The sequence below is a fragment of the Heliangelus exortis genome, chromosome 1 (assembly GCF_036169615.1).
Source record: "Heliangelus exortis chromosome 1, bHelExo1.hap1, whole genome shotgun sequence".
NCBI classification, from domain to species: domain Eukaryota; kingdom Metazoa; phylum Chordata; class Aves; order Apodiformes; family Trochilidae; genus Heliangelus; species Heliangelus exortis.
The window spans coordinates 59,717,514-59,735,135 of NC_092422.1; the positions used below are offsets into that span (position 1 = coordinate 59,717,514).

Genomic DNA, 17,622 nt, shown 5'->3' on the forward strand with positions numbered 1-17,622 from the left:
TTTCTTCTGTTTGTGGAATTACTCAAGCTCAAATATTTTCCTAACACATTCCTTTCTGAAAATGGACTGCTCTGGGTTGCACCTGCATTCTGTAGACAGACAGACAAGCTGTCCTGAGGAAACAGAATTTTTGCAAACTGTGACCACACCATGTGATGCAGTCAGACAGAGACATTTGTTAATAATATTTTTATTATTTTTGCTATTAAATGCTGAAGAACTCCCACCACAGATCACAACTTCATTATATAATATGAGCATTATGTAAGCAAAGAACAACAAGACAGCTCTTGGCCCACGGAAAGTACATTTTAAGATGAGGACAAGAAATAATATACAGATACAGACAAAATATACAGTCTGAGACAGTCTTATCAGCAGGATGGACAGAGGCTTTTGAACACACCACAAAAGCCTATGTAACCATCACAGCCAAAAACAATTTTCAGAGGAGTCTGGAGAGGCAATGCTGATGCAGATGTCTGTGTGCTTTTGAAGCTTTCACCACAACAGAGATGAACAGGACAATATGGAAGAAAACGAGATTCTGAAAAAGCTGACAGAGTGCTTGGCATCACTGGCTGATCAAAGACAGGGCTGACCTTTCAGTAGTGCAAAGAAGACAAGAGATAGAGGGAGTAATTAGTAATCAAAGCTTTGCAAGCTGTACAGGCTCTATAAGATAGAAAAGAGCATCAGGCAGAAAGAAAGAAGTGGCAGCAGATAAGTTCATGAATGGAGCAGGTCTGCATTTGCTAAGGATGCAAAAAGGCTGTAGCCATAATCAGGATATGAGATGGTGAGAGTTTGATCTTTATGAATGCTCAGCAATCAGATTGGCCAAAGATAAGGCAGGACTGCCAGCCACATGATAAATGGAGTCAGGCATGAAGGTGTGATTCCCATTGGCAATGTCCTTATTACTTGCCATTAATATACATTGCTTACTCTTTAACCACTAAACAAATAGGAGCAGTAAAACACTTATCTCTGACTGTGTACTGCACTGAAACCCCAGGTATGTGTTGAGTAAGAGTTGCTCTTGCAAAAGCAGAGTTGCACATCCGCTTATGTGGTGTGGAGCTGCCTTTCCTATGACCTTAAACTCAGCCCTCAGAAGTGCTTTTGTACCCTCAGGGATCCCCAGGTGACAAATCCTTGTGCTTCAGACAGACCATGGGCCCAAGCTGAGCTGGCCAGGGTTAACCCATGACATTTCCACAGCTGTTGTGGGGCAGGGAAGCCCAGTGCCAGTACCAGTAGTTCCCAGACCTTGTCATGACCTGGGAGACTGCTAGTAATGGGGTAGCAGTCATCTGTATGGCCCTCCTTCCACACCAGTAATTCATCTATTGAAGAAAAGGAAAACCAGGTACCCAGCAAATCAATACAACCACACTTCTTTCTGCAGAGCAAGACACCTATGGAAGGGAAAGGCTTTGGCTGGGAATAGGCAAGCATCTCTTAAGCCCTAGATAAGAGAAAGGGAAGAAGATACTGAGGCCTTTATTTCTGCCCTCAAAGGGAAAACAAACAGTCCTTCTTCCTGGGACAGGAAAAAACAGAAGGACAAAAGAGGAAGATATACCTGTAAATCCCCTACTCTATTGACCAGGTAGCAGCAGATCAGAGAAAAGGGACCAAGGACATGACCATCAAGAAATGTGCCTATGAGCTTCACTTTCCATATCAGCAAGGGCAGGGAGCAGTCACCCTTTTTCTGCAGAGTTTTTTTGTTCTCCAGAAACAGTAACATAAGGCACAGCTGTCTCTTCCCTCAGTGATATGAGATGCAAGCTTAAATTTGCATCCTTGCTTCCCTTTCCTTTAGTCACAGGGTAAGAGAACATCTCCAGCATGAGTCCATGACTGAATGCTCTGGCGCCTCTCCTGCTTTGTCGCAATGTTTCCAGAAAAACTGTTATGGAAAAATTCTATTATGGAAATCTGTCTCATGAAATTTCCTGTCAATTTGATTAAATTGTGTCTAAACAGATTGGACGACATCAAAGTCAGATTTAGAGCAGGACACTCCCTCCAGCCTTACTCAAACTCAGGATAATATTATTAGCTTTGTCCATGGAGTACCTAGTGCTGATTTGTCATAAAATTATAACGTAATAAAATAATTAAATAAATTGAGGGAGAACCAGAAGGTAGAAGAGGTTGCTTGTACAAAGCCCCACATTCCTGACCTTTTGGGCCTGATGGCTTAGAGAGAAGTTCAACAGCAACACTGCCCTCAGGGTATCTGTGGGTTGGGTTTGCTGCCTCAGTGATGTTTACCTACAGTGAGTATGAGATGCCACATCTCCTCCTTCCACATCTTCCCACTTTCTGCCTTATATCAGCATAGATGTTCAGGTGGCAATGCAGTAAATGGAACAGGTATGACTATAAAGTAAAAAAACCCACAAACTATGACAGCTTAAATGAGTAACTTTCAATAGGGTGAATTCCCTTATCCATCTCAGCACACAGCCGTATGTCTGGTAGCCCTGGAACAAGGAAGGCAGAAAGAAAGTGTTGTCACAGATGAGGCAAAAGCAAGACAGTCCCTTTGGCAGCAGCACTTTTGTCAGATTAAAATATTGTATTACACTCAAAAAATGGTGCAGCAGAACATAAAATAAACAATGGCTGGTCTGCTTTGTAAAGGTACAAAGTAAGCAAAGCAAGGACCCCTTTGTAATTTCTTCTACAGGACAGACTAAACACAAAGGGGTGAGCCTTTAAGAATCCCCTGTGTTCTAGAGAAAAACTGGAAAAGATGGAGATCTCCAAATTAATTCCAACTACCCTCCCATTTCAGAATTTTGTTTTTAATTTACTGGTATTGTTTCTTTCTCTGTTCCTTTGAACTCGGTTTTCTCAACGTTCAGCTCTAACACCTAAGAAAATGTTAGAGGATTTGAAACTTCACTCAAACATCTGGTTTTGGCATAGCTAATGACATTTTTTAGGCTAAAAATCAACTTCATATGTTATTTTTGTTGTTTGAAGCATTCATTCAGCACAAACATGCACTCCCAGGTCTAGAACAAAGACAGTTTGACCAGTCCGTATCTGTCACAATAAGAAGTAAGGGAAGAGGTAAAAAAAAAGTTCATAGCTTCATCCTGCTAGGAAACTATTCCTCTTGAAACTACTCCTCTTTGAAAGCTTGAGTCAAAGTGAAATGCATTTTGTGACTCTTCATTATAGTAGAATAATATTTATGTAACATGCCAGCTTCTGGAATCAGAGATGGGAAGGGGCTTTAAAAGGCACACCCCAGCTGATCATTCATGGTGTCCATTCTGTCCCTCTGATGGAGATCATCCCATCCACCACAGGCACAGCAAAGGACAATGTGTGTTCCCACCTCCTCCAGGTTCTCTCATGGGCTGGGATATTAACATTGGACCTACTTTTCTCTGGCAGTCCCAGCACCAGCTGACACATGGAAACACATTGCCCTTTGCTCAAGGGGCTGTGGTCACCAGCCAAGGGGCAGGGAAGACAGCCAGTCTGCCAAGGGCATCTTCCAAACCACTCACTCCCTCTATGTCTACATTTGGGTTGAAGAAAACCACCGTGGGAGTTTTAGGGCACCAGGAAAGCTCCCCAAGAAGGAAGCTAATCAGGATGTGCAACATAAATTAAAAAGGACACTAGGAAACAAAATGAAGAATGTGTGAGAAAAAATGAAATCCTCTTTTATTTTTTATTATTGACTAGACATATCATGGGTCTACTGACATACAGCTTCTTAATATACATTCTTGCATTAGCTCTAGGTAAGTGAGACAGAAAGATACTTTCCTTTTTTCAAAGGGAAAAAGATCCCAGGAATTCAGCAGTGCTGAAGCAATCTTTAGAAGCTGCCAGAGGTGATCAATGGCTGGAAAAGACAAAAGCCCTGTTCTCATACCTCCTCCAGAGAGAGAGGATCACTGATGATGTACTCTAGAGATTTTGGGTACACTCACTGGGAAATGATAATTTTTAGCCTTGGAAACCTGCACAGTTGCAGAAACATTTCACTCCAATGCTTGTCTGCTCTGATGCTGCTGAGCACCACTGGGAAATCCAGAATGTTTGTTGCTAAACCTAAATGATGTGTTATCTACTTGGTTGGTACTTCTGAGCAGATACAAGACCAAATGGCCTGATGCTTTACCTGAGTTATTTTTCTGCTTGATATACTGCAGGAACACATGAACTTCTACTTTTTTGTTGGTGGAAGAGACTTCCTCAACACCCGTGGCTCAACTATCACAGGAGCAGAATAAAGAAGTAACAGGTAGTAAAGGGTGTACTTACACCTCCCCAAGAGTTGCTGTACATGTGCCTAAGCATTGCAAAAATGCCCAATGCATATATAGAAATTATATATGCTTTGGAAAGAATCATGAAATGGACCAATTTGCTTGGGTTGTGTGCTTAAGTTGGCTGGACTGGAAACCTTCTACAAATAGAACCCTACAGAGTTATTTTTACAAAATAAAATCTAGGAAAATCAGATATTACTCATCTTGGGGTGGGAAAGATATTCCTGAATGTGACAGCTGGCCGATTTCTGGTTCACCAGTCCCTGAAACAGTAAGAGGTGATAACAATTTGGATGTGGCTTTGATTAACTAAAAGATTGGTCATGACCTATAAATCAGAATAACGAAATTATGAATTCATTCGCATGAAAGTAGGCAGGAGGAAAAGCAAATGAAAACCTGTAACTAAAATTGTCAGCTCCCCAAAGACAAATTTTCACAACCTACAGCTATTTCTAAATTTATGTCCTGGCTCTCACCACAGCTCACCACAGGTCTCATGACTGTCTGGGCTCAGGGATGACTCAAACGTGACAGCACTCCCACCTCCCTCTGGGTGCAGGCTTCCTCTTTGGGGCACCCACCTGAGGTGAACTTCAGAGGAAGGTGCTCTCCCCCCACAAAAACCAGAAAGCAATCCTGCACTGACTTGTCTAGACACAGCCTGAGGGGAGTGAGTGATTAAAAATGTCTACAGAGCTCAGCTAATATAGGGGAAACCTAACACTTAAGTCAAAAGGTGACAGTGCAGCTCAATTTTGTATCCTGAAGATGGAGAAAAGTCTTACACAATCTGTACAAATGATCATCTCATGACGGATGCTACATCTTATCAGAAAACTTAAAAGAAATTACTGAAAATTAACAAAGATTATTGCCCATTCCTACTAAATTACATTTTACTTAGGAAATTAAATCAAAAGCAAAAGGTTCTTCATTTATAGAAGAAAAGGGAAAATAAGAGATTGAGCTGTTATGTAGAAAAGATAGGCCACAGACTAAAAGGAATGTGTGTATATAATATTTATGTAAAGACTTATATAGAATTATGTGCTATTATATAATGTATGCTTCATCTTCTCCCTTCTGACTGCTAGTACTCCTAGTTTTCCTGACTAATATCACAGTTATTTGAAGTTCTTTAATTAACTTCACTTTGCATGTGTCTAATACGCTTACTCATGGCTTGATGTGAAAATAGTAGTAGGTGTATAGGTTCTTACTGAGGTCACTCTTGCAGCCTACAACACAAACTCTGTGTATTTTAGTTTGAATGTGAAACCTGGGGACTGTATTTTGTTGCCTCTTCACATAGAAATCTGATACCCAAAAGAAACTTGGAAAATTTGACAATATACTTTGCAAGAAGAAAACAAGTAGGACAAACTTTTTAGAAACTCTGAAGGTGCAGAAATTAACATCTTAAAACAATGTCATCCCAAAATTCGAACATGCATATCAATAAAGCTTTTTAGCATAAATTAGCTGAACACCTCTTAAAGCTTACATTATTATCAGCTTTACAAGGTTTTTACTCCATTTTTGTCTGACACAAAAGGAGAGAGAAGAGAAAAAAAATCAATCCTGATGTTAATGGATATAATTCTGAACTCATTAGTGTTAAGCCTACTTACTACTGGGATGAATTTGCTCTCATCTGAGATTTATTAAGTCAGCCTTTCTAAAATCATCTACTTTCATTTCCTTCTATCCACTTTTCAAAAGCCTCCATTTTTATTAGCATAAAATGATACTAGCAAGGCTATAACAAACCATTTTGACAGTCCTTAAAAAACAGACATCGTATGTTCTTTTTCCAAAGGGCACAAAAGAAATGTCTAATTCTTCTTTTTTTTTTTTTTTTTTTTTTTTAGAGGATTTAATAAAGGATACCATGAAAGGTGCAGAGTATGCTGCTACAGAGACCACACATATATAAATGATGGATCAGACACTACGGCTGATTTAATTATGAGAGTCCCTGTGAGACTCCCATAGGGACCCATTTATCATTCATCCCCAGACTGAGGGGAGAGAAGGTACAGACCAGAAGTGGACAGGGCAACAATCATTTCTGAAAAAAATGTGATGTTGAAAATGGTCAAAACATCTCTTAGAGCTAGAAATACACATATGCACACATCTGAGTTTTCAAGACTCTGTGATGACTGCCACTGAAGACACCAGGATATTTGGAAATGTCTGAGGTAGGGATCTGCATATAAAGAAAAAAAAGTACAAAACCTGCCATCCAGACTGAATGCCAGATTGGGACCCATGCTGCCAGGAAAAGGCTGAAGAATCCCAAAGTCAAGCAGACCTATAGGCTGGGCTATGGGAAAGACCTTTAAGTCTTCAGTTTAACTGAACAGAGACACACGGACACACGCAGACACACAGACACTAAACTCAATATTTGCATTCATCTGCAGGCTAACTCAGGAAAGTTATAGAGTTAAGGAGAAATTCAGCTGGGAAGATGGGCCTCTGTGACACTATTCAATAACCACAGCTGGGATCCTGGCAAATGTGCTCAGGTTCCCCTGTATGGGTTAAGCTGTTTTAGGATGGCTGGTAAATCCAGTGGTAGAGCAGAAAATCATCAAATGTGGTGCTCTGTCCTGCAAAGCTAATTTTGGAATGAAAAATTGTTGTTTTATTTAAGAAATGCATTTGGCTTCACTTTTTTTTTTTTTTTTTTTTTTTTTTCCTCTTGGCTGAACTCTTTTTAAACACTGACTTGCAAGAATTCTTTTCCTCTGAGTCTCCAGGGAGTCTTGTGGAGCTGTGCTCCAGGGCATGGAAAGACGCAGCTCTGCCCCTTCTCTCTCCCTTTCTCCTAGATCTCCTTTCCACTTTTTTTTTTTCTCTTTTTGAGTATGAGGAACAGGAGAAGATCCCCATTACCCTGCTTCACTGCTCTGTAAAAAGAATTTTTAAAATTCCTAATGCTACTTAATCACAGCTTTCAGTGCCCCTGCTGCCGTAAAACATTCTAACAATGGGCTGGCACTTCATCAATGGTAATTTGCTGATATTACAGTCACAGTAGTGTTCGACATAATTGCCTTGCTCTACCACTGACTCATAAGGCTTCTTGATCTCGGTCAATAATTCTTTTGCACTGGGGCTGCAGTCAGAAATTTTGGGCTAACAGCTCAGCTTTTTGAATTCCCGGTTCCTGCCCATCCGAGCAAGATGTGTCCCTCCAAATGCTCGGCACACCATTGCTCTCCAATTTCACTCCCAGACACTATAACCTTTATTTAAACTTTATTCTTCATTATTTGCAATTTTACACATAGCAGCACAACACAACTTCCAAATAGAGATAATAGGTGCAGCTATTAAAAAAGAAGTAGCTCGCTTAAAGATGGTAAATAAAAGAAATTTAGTCAGGACTTTGAATTCTTTGCAGGTCCAAAACTCCTCCCAGCAAGAATATGACTTCAAACCACAGGGATTATTAATAAGATGTTTATTTCAGGACAGAAGGCACCTTGAGAATCAATTTGATTATGCTGTGTTTTTCTGTAGACAAATTAAAACATAAATTATCAGCCCAAATGACTTCTACTGGAGACGAAGGACAGGAACAAAATAAGATAGAAAAATAATGCAAACTCTCCCTGACAGAACATATTGTGTGTGACTCATTCTGTAAAAGTCACCATTGTGAGCTGCAAATATTTATTCCTTATATGATTGTAGCTTCTCTGAGGTTGGGATTGAGATGACACTACAGAGGCAGGAAAAAGCCTCTTTGCAGAGAGCTGTCAGATGCAGCAGGCATAAAAGCACCCTTGCTGGATGCTTGTAGGGCATCAAGCATAGAAAACCCATGCCACGTTACACTTATATGGCTATATGGACAACCACAAATAATGACGAGATACACACTTCTAAAACACTGCAGGGAGCAGCTATATTTTGATGCCTCCAGCTACTTTTTTTGTGCCACTGCTTTGTGACACCAGTCCGGCTCTAAAAGTGACCCACTCTCAAACTCAGTAAACACAGGGTGAAAAGAAGATAAAGGATCTAGGAAGATGCTGAAGGCTCTTACATGGGCCAACCAACAAGCCCAACTCCTGGGGGGTCAGTGGGGTGGGGGAATTTGCTCACCAAAACTCCCTGAAGGATCAGGGCAGCAGTACCCCCCTCCCTCCCACCCTGCTGCAGCTTACGTCTGCAAATGCTTTGTAACAGAGCACTTCCAAAAGCCTTTTTTTTTTCCCAGCACCTGTGTGAGAGGCACAGCATCACATTTGTCTAGATGAAGTCTCACCAAAGTGTGTGTGGGGGGCACAACAAGGATTATATCCCCTGTTTGTATCTCTGACATGCTCAGCTCTAGGATCCTAGAAGTGACCAACTTGTTTTCTAATGCTTCAGCTGCTGTAATAAGATTAAGAGCTGTTGTCAGGGCTGTGGGAGCACTGAGGACATTAGAGCCTGCCTTTTGCCATGGTCTCTGGGCTGGAATTTTCTCCATCCAGAGTTCACAGCTTCAGGTGCCACATGAAATCCCACACACTTCGGTCCATCGGCTCAAAGAAGTGAAAGGCCACTGTAGAGCTAAGCTTTGCTTATTCTGCACATTTTGCCAAGATTCTGAAAACCACTTAATGGATGTGGACAGGCTCAAGTAGTGTTTTTAGATTCAAGTACTGCTTGTTTAATGGATTTATTTTATAAACTTCGGCATTGAGATTTTCAAAACTTCTTTGGGATTTGGCCTGGTGATTCCTCTTAATTTTTAATGTAAAGTAACATCTGAAGCTACAAACAGCAACGTAATTGTATAACTCCAACAGTTGCATAAGCCCATCTCATATTCAGAACAAGGCTTCCATACACCAGGGCATGGATGCAACGTGTGGCTGAAGTTTCTGTCTGGAGGATCATTTCCCTTCAGCTTCTCAAACCACTGCAAAAGTATTATGCCAAATGTCATCCAATTATCTCATTTGAAAAGGACTTTCAAGTGTCCATATTTCAAATGTACACAGATAAAATATCTATGTGTGCATTTATTTAAAAATGTATGCATAGGTGTATATAGTTGCGTTTCTTTCTATATACTTGTGTGTCTGTGTATGGATGTATACACACACGTTCCTACATGTGTTCTTCTCCCCTGGTGCTGGCTGCCTGGCTGTTTGGACCTCTTTGGAAACTTCCAACATCTCTGTTCTGACTCTGGTAGCACTCTGGTAGGACTCTGATAGCACTCTGGTCAGTGCTACCTCTTGCTCCTCTGTAGACACCCAGGACACAGCAGTGCCTGGACAACTTCAGTGAGACAACATTGCACATGTTCTCCATGGGCTGTTCCCCTCAGGGGGAGTCCTTCACCCTAGGAGCACAGTAATTAAGAAGAACAGATACCTAGGGGTGGGAGATGGACCAGGATGCTGCACAGCATTAGCACTTACAGCCTTCAGGTGAAACCAGAAAGGTGGTGGGGTGTAAGGGTGGCTGGCTGTGCAGAGGTGCCCAGCTTACCCTTTCTGCAGCAGGATAGTCACAAACCATTCCCCAGGGAAAAGGCAGAGGGGGAAAAGCATGAAATCTGGGAGAAACCCAGCTTTCTCTTTTGATCATGACAAACTGAAAACCTCTTACACATTCAGAACAGAAGAAAACTAGTCATTAACTTATGCGAGGCAGCTGGCTTCCCAATAATGGTTCCTACACATCCTGGTTTTAATATTATTGTTCTTGTCAACTGTGGGAATGCCATGTATATTAATGATGGTTTATTCCAAATTGGTCATTGTCGGAGTTAATAATTAGGTAGTCAGGCACTAATTATCTCCATTTTGTCTCAAATCATTAACTAAGAAATCTGGAGAAGTAATTTCAGATGCAGGCATCATCAGTGGGATGGGCTGTGCTGTGGGCACAAGAGAAGCTTCACTCCAGAGCACAGCACCAGCCTACGCCTGGGAGCAGAATGAGCAGAATCAGGGAGATGGTGCTCTGAGCACTGGGTGCAGAATGGCAGCACCTCAAAAAAAAAACTACATACGTGTGTGGTGCCCATCTGTTCTTTGCACCCCTGGTTCATTCATAGAAGGGGAAAGCTCCCCAAAGGCATTACCTGGCACCTGGACAACAGAGCATCTCCACTGGGGCCACCATGGGCCACCACTGATTGCTGCAGCTCCTCTCCCAAGTGGCACCCAGCCAGCTGGGCACCAGCAGGAGGGTGTGCAGCAGTGGGAAGAGGTGGCAGGACAGGTCTGCTTGGAGGAAGTTTCAGTGTTTGACCTGAAATAAGCCTCTGGTGAAACGACTGCAGGAAACTGCTCAGGACAAGGATGGGTCTGGCACACAGGGAATCAGAGACCTTGGACACATGAGTAGAGCTGCTTGAGGTGTGTGCAAGACACCCCAAGTGCAACTATCCTCCAGTAATTTCCCCATGTATCATGGAGAATACACCTAAAACTCTACATGGGAAGCCTTCAGCAGTAGTTTGGGGGATACATTTTGCAGGCCACTTTAAATTACATTGAGTATATCCTCACAGGGGATGCTGCCTTAGGGAACAGTGGACAAAAAAATCCCTTTTCTGTCATTCTTGTATAACTTGTCCTTCTCATCTAAGAATTTTCAAGGTTATTCTGCCCTTGTGGGTACGAAAACCCCACAAGATGTCAAGAGAAGCACCCAACACCACTTGTTCTGAACTTACCTCAACATAAAGGATAGGAAAAATTCCAATCTTGTCACCCAGCATCCCTTCTGCCCAGTTGTCATCTACCCTCCTGATGACAGTCAAGATTTCATCCTAAAATCAGAAACATACAAAATATACAATCATATTTCTTCAGCTGAAAGAAGCCAGGTTTTAGTTACCCCCATGACAGCTTAGGAAGAGAGTACACAGAGGACACCATAAGTCATATAAAAATGTTTCTTGACTCCTGGGCCAGAAGGATCCCTGGCCAAGCATTCCACCCCAGGCATCCCATCCAAAGTGCATGGAAGCACCCTGCAGATGGGTGCAGCTTATGTCATTGGCTCCAGAGGCCTGGAGTGGTTGGGAATAGGTAACCCCTGGCTTCATTGCAAAGACAGAGAGGACACTTGACCCAAGAGGTCACCTCTAACCTGAAGAAAACTCTCTAACATGAAGTTGCCCCTGGGAATCTGAGAGCCCACTGTGGGACTTGGATGCTCTCAAAGACAATTCGAAGGGAAGCACCAGTAGAGCACAGGCAGTCCTGGAAAAGCCTCCAGCAAGAAGTGCAAATATGAGGTGCTCAGCCACCAGCCTACACTGCTGATGCACTGATAGTCAGTTTTCCTTAAAAAAAAAAAAAATTGGGGGAAGCAAATTACAAGGCAAGTAAAAAGCCAAGGATAACAATAAAACCCAAGTTGCATTCAACTGTTGGATCAGCTTGAGTTTTGACCCAAGTTTGTTTTCTAAAACCAATGGCATTTTAATATTTTATTTAATCTAAGGGATCTTACAAAACTTTCAACGGATGATGAACTGTTTTTTGATTATCAAACAGAAGATAAAGCCACATACAAATAAGATTCATTCTGCTCAAAGTTTCCCTCGATGGAGTTAAAACCTAGAACATACCAGTCATTATGAAAGCTCAGGGGACTGGAACCAAACCCTGAGTTTTCCCAGTGTGAGCTGCTCATCTTTTCAATGGACTTCTGCTACCACATCTGCCTGCTGGGGTGATCCAACTAAACCCAGCCTTGAGCCAGCATCACTTGCTACAAAAAGGGTATGTGAGGCAGCCCTCTCTGCAGGGCACTGCCTGGATGCTCAGATCTCCTATGGCCAAAGGAAAGGAGAGAAGAGAAAGGCTGAGAAAGGCTCAGAGAAGCTGCAAAGTGCCTCCACAAAGCTGAGACAGAGTTCTCTGCCATGCTCACTTTATTTTCATCACCCAGTCTAGGAAAATAAGAGCTACATATGGTCCATCACCCCCCGTGTAACAAGCCACCCATGTTAACAAGTCAGTCCAGGGGAGATGCTTTTTGCAGATACCTCTTAGATAAGAAAAATCTCCACAAATTCCTGATCCAGGATGTTCAGAGCATGGATTTACATTGATAGGAGATGACCAGAACAGTGATGAGATGTACTTCGTAGGTTTTGAACATGTGTATTTTGAATGTGTGCACTTTGAACACGTGCACTTTGAAACAGTTTAAATGTTTCCTTTGAATTATTCATCTGAATGATCCATTAGAGGGAAAGCTCAGAGAAACAGCCACGGACTGAGTCCTTCAGCTATTTATTACAGCTGGAAGGATGTAAAAAGAATTTGTGCATTTAATTTCCTGAAGAAACAGATAGCATTCCCTTCCAAAGCCCTGTCTGAAAGGACCATTTTTGATCGTTGTAAAGAGCTGACTGTAATACATCCCTGCAAAGTTTCTACATGCTCTTACAAAAGACCAATTATCATAAATTTATAATCTAGGTAAAGGGGGCAAATGCAGAAAATAAAAGACTGCATCACTTCAAGAACCTGTTCCTGCCTCCTCTATTTGTTCAGCTCTTCTCTTAGGAGTTTTTAAAATCCCCGTGTGATGGGTCTGCACTTCAGCTACATGTTTATGTATATATATGTAATCTTATGCGTATTATGTGCATATATATGCATATGCATGTACCAGTGTATGTATACAAAAGTATATATTATGCACATACATACATAAAAAACTAAGAAAAAACTTTACAAGTATAAAACCTCAAAAGCACTCAATTAGACTTTGTTAGAGGCACTGTGCAATCTATCCCTGGCACAGGGTGGACAGGCACTCAGTAGGAAAGGTTTATCCTGCATTGATCTTTCTTGAGGATGGGTGAGGGAACAGGTGACCTTTGAAGATCCCTTCCTAGTTTACTTTCTAAGCACCTCTGAAATCTAGAAGCATTTCCATACATGGGTCTTAGCTGGTCTCTGTCCAGTCTGGCTGCAGAATGTGGTCATACATGAGAAAATTAGACAGCTGCACATCTCAATATATGCTGACATTCAAAATGTGTATCTTTGTGGGAGAGCAAAGTGCAAATCCTTGAGCATGCTTTCCATTACAGAACTCATTTTCAGGAGGGTGTTGAAAATCTCCAGGAATTACAGCAAATCCTGAAACATCTTTTGAAATTCTTTATTAATAGAAAGTTTCTTTGAATTCGAAGCCCACAGCCTCATTCTATACACTGGGCTGGTGAAAGCTTCAACAAGAACTATTTTAGTGCCTTAAATTAGTTGGATAGCTGTGCTACTTATAAATTCCTAGAAAAGTTCCCAAAAGGATCATGAATAGTAAAGAGCCACAGATCTCTTGGCATACCACTTCGACTTTCAGAACTTCACTATTTCATATGCACTAAATTGATTTCCAGGCAGCACAAAGGAATCCAAGCCTCAAATCTGTTTTCAAAAGCCAATAGTATCCACTGTAGCCTGACAAAGATACCTTGTGCTCTTTTTATGCCTGTTGCTAAAGTCTCTCATTATTTGCTCTCTCCTACTTGCTCAAGTCTCTCTCTATTCATCAGGACTGGGCAGCCTTGCGACAGGCACGTGGGTCCTGCAGTTCCAGCTTATAACCATTGTAAGAAATGAAGTCAAAGATGAAGCACTCAAAAAGCAATCTAATTGATGGAGAAATCAACCCTTTTGCTGAGAAAACAGCACAAAATCATGTCCAATAACAGCCATGATTCACAGCCCGATTTTTACTCTAGTCATTAGGGGCCATTAACGAAGCAATGCAAAGCAGATGTGCCTGCAATTCTGCAGAGGTGACACCTCCATCTAAGGCACTGGGGAGATCTCAGGGACAGCAGGATGGCACCCGGCACACCCACCTCCCACACTTGCCAGCTGGCAGGAGAATTCCAATCACCAGCTACTGCTGGGACATTCCCTCTGAGAACAGCAAACGCTGCTGGAATTCAGTGCCAAGGGGCTGCTCCATGCTGCTCCTCAGCCAGGAACCAGTATTGGATGTGACAGGTCCAAGAGAGGAGCAACATTTGCTAAACACTGCTGTGGGCTGGGAACAAAAATGCTGGAAGAAGAAGGAAAGAGCAGATGTGATTAAAAATGTGATGAGTACCAAAGCACGGGACAGTTGATGCTACCTTGACAGGTTTGAGACTCATCTGCCACTGAGCCTTTAAAGGGCCATGTGGATTCATGCATGCAAATGGCAACCCAACACCAAAACAGAACAGTGGGATGAATCTGGACTCAGTCTAAGCCTGGAGTAATGACACAGACAACAGTGCAGTTACTCCAGAGCTGCACCACTATAGCTGAGAGTAGAGGCTACTTCTACTTTCTGTCAGAAAGCATGTAGCCTAAGGGTTATTTTTTTGAAACAGAAGCAGCAGGAGCCCAGGCTGATTCTCACAGGGAGACATTAGAAAATTGAGTTAAATGAGTATATTGCAAGGGCATACAACAAGACTCTAGGTCACACTGATGAACCTTAGGAATAACACTTAGGAAGCAGCTGGAGTTAAACTGGTGGAATGATGAATCAAGGCTGAAACTTGTTGTTACAGAAAGCCAAATAACTTCTAGCCAACTGATTTGGCTGATCACTGCTAAACACTGAGGATAAATATGTTAAGTAGTAGATCTGGAATGTTTTGTCTTCTTGTAGACACTGCAGAGGAGGGAAGAATGGCGGGACCCTATGCCTGGACATATGGATAATTTGAGAGTACAGTGGAATGGTCCACATGGTGTAAGAGAAAGACAGTTTGAGCTTTGTTTTTTGCACTGGATGCTCAAGACAGAAGCTTCTCCATCCCTCTCAGTTTAAAACCTACACATAAAAAACCATTATATTTGACTTATCTTTGTCTTTTTATCTGAAAAGTGTTGTGTCTACAGGAGGTCAAAATAGATAAATGGCAGAAGCCGTCTGCAGCACTGCTCATGAAGATCTGCCTAAAGCAGACTTCATTTCCTTGCAATCCACTTCTAGAACAACTGGGCATTTTAATTTTGAAACAAAACCAAAAACCTAGTAGGAGAAAACCCCAAATATCCTTCCTTTGTTTTCTTTAACTTTACTGACAAATAACTCTGACTGCATTGTAATACAGGGAGTGGAGAAAAGCAAAGTCCAGCAGAAGAGCAACAAAACATATGCTTGATTTCTCTTCTTCTAACTTCCCTTGATACAAAAACTCCTATTTATTATATGCTTATAAGTAAAATCCAATTACAAACATCTGGTAGTGCTAAATGAGTTGCAGGACACAGGTTATACTAGTTGTATAAATGATTTGCTGATAAAACTCCTCTACCCAGGGAAAGAGCAAACAGCATAAATGAAATTGAGATCAGGTCCAGCATCTTCATATGCAAACTAAGAGTGATGAATATTGCTTCAAGTGACAAAACCACATCTACAACAATGCTGTGCTCATGAACGTGTGCAGAGGAACTGACTGCATCAGCAGATGATCTAAAATCTGGGCCAAACAGGAACCTCCATCAGTACAGGTGACAGCTAAAATTTGCATTGAGAAAACTGATAAAAACATGACGGTAAAGCCCCAAGATGAAAAATAGATTATTCACTGTCAGGGAGAACAACAAGCAAGACTTAAAAACAATTACTATGTGACTCTGTGTGTAGTGGAAGGGGCTAAAGAAAAAAACAGCAGCAGAAGAGAACACAATACCCCTCAGAAAAAATACAGTCATCAAGGATAAAAAGATGCAGACAGTAACACCAGGGGTGAAAAAAAGGAAAATTGAGGGATTAAGAGTAGAGCCATACAGCAGAAAGAAATGCTCCACATGAGAATGGCATTAGAAAGCCAAAACCTGAGAACTGTCACTAGACAAAGACAGTTATTGTAAAAGGGAGGTATACTAATATATGGCACCAAATATATCATCTACAAACGTGTCTAGGAAAGGACCTGCTCTAACAAAAAAGCCAACAACTGCCTGCTGTATCTATTACATTTCTTATCTCAAGCAAGCAATGAATAAGCAGACAAAGAAGATTGCTTCTCAGAGAAGACACTGTTGTACCTCTGGGCAAGCAGTGACAAAAACAAAGAGCCAGCAAATACATATTTACTGGTGGGATCTCAGCAGTAATTTCTGGATAACTTTCTGTTACTGCATAGCTGTTATTTCTCACTAAGCAGCCCACTTTCCTGCAGAGATTCACAGCTCCAGGGAGGATGGGCAGTCGCAGGGTTTGCAGTGTTTGTAATCAAACACATTGCTTGCTATGGAGCTAAAGTGCTTACAAATCTTTTGTTAAATAAATATGAGAAAGTGTACATTCTAGGAAACTGTCTTCTGCCGAGAAACACTGTACGAGTGAAAAAGATGTTGCATTTGGCAAGAAAATTATATGCTGCAAATAATTCGTTCAGCTATAATAAGTAGTCTCAAAAGAGGAGGTCAGTAAAATCCTGGTGAAGGATATTTTTATCATCCATTTCATATTCATTTTCAGCATAACTGTTATTACTTTATGTGATACTATAACAACCACAGACAGCTGAATTAAAACATAAAATGACAATGAACAGGTTCTCCATGGCATTCAGTGCCATAAATTAACATTAGGAGATACGCTTTATTTTACTGTGGGTTTCTTGATATCCATGAAGCCCATCTGAGGTCAACACAAATTGCTAGGGAGAGGAGGGAGAGACAGAAAGCAGGTGGGGAGGTGGGGAAGAAAGGGAAAACATGATATTTTAAATCCAAAGGGAACTACAAGATCTCAGTTTTCTGTCATTCTAAATCGAATTTATCAAACATTCTGGCTTTAAGAAAACAAAGACCTTTTCTTAATTGCCTGCTTTTTAATGTCTTTAGCTTCTTAAAATAGGAAGTACCGTGATATATGATGATAGTGTATTTCAACTGCTAATTGGTATATGGCATGGTGCAATATGCATTTTGAAGCAGAATGGCATTTTAAAACACAGGAAGATCTGATTCCATCAGAAACACTAAAAGACACATTTCCATTAGATTTTTTTTTCTGAAATTGAATCGTTCTTGCAGAACATTTCAATGCAGATGAAATGTATGCTTTTTAGACAGAAAATTAGTCCCAGAAAATGTATGGACAGTTGTAATTGTTGAGTTTCACTGGCTTTATGCCAACCTCACTGTACATGAGGTGTCTCACTGGCTTCTTCAGACAAGATGGGAGTGATTTCCCACTGATGCTAACATGAGGTTTGCTCCAAGGGGAGGCTTTACACGCACCCATTCCTGCAGCATGGCTGGTGCATGGGACATTGCAGAGCCACCAAGCA

At 41.4% G+C, this 17,622-nt stretch overlaps 1 protein-coding gene across 1 annotated transcript in view; it reads right to left on the bottom strand.

The window, feature by feature from the left end:
- SH3RF3 (SH3 domain containing ring finger 3) overlaps positions 1-17,622 on the bottom strand; it is a 254,536-nt gene that overhangs the window by 73,602 nt on the left and 163,312 nt on the right. Inside the window, exon 3 of the mRNA XM_071744291.1 lies at positions 11,017-11,112. Within this exon, the coding sequence (XP_071600392.1) occupies positions 11,017-11,112 (96 nt within the window). The remainder of the gene's footprint in view (positions 1-11,016; positions 11,113-17,622) is intronic.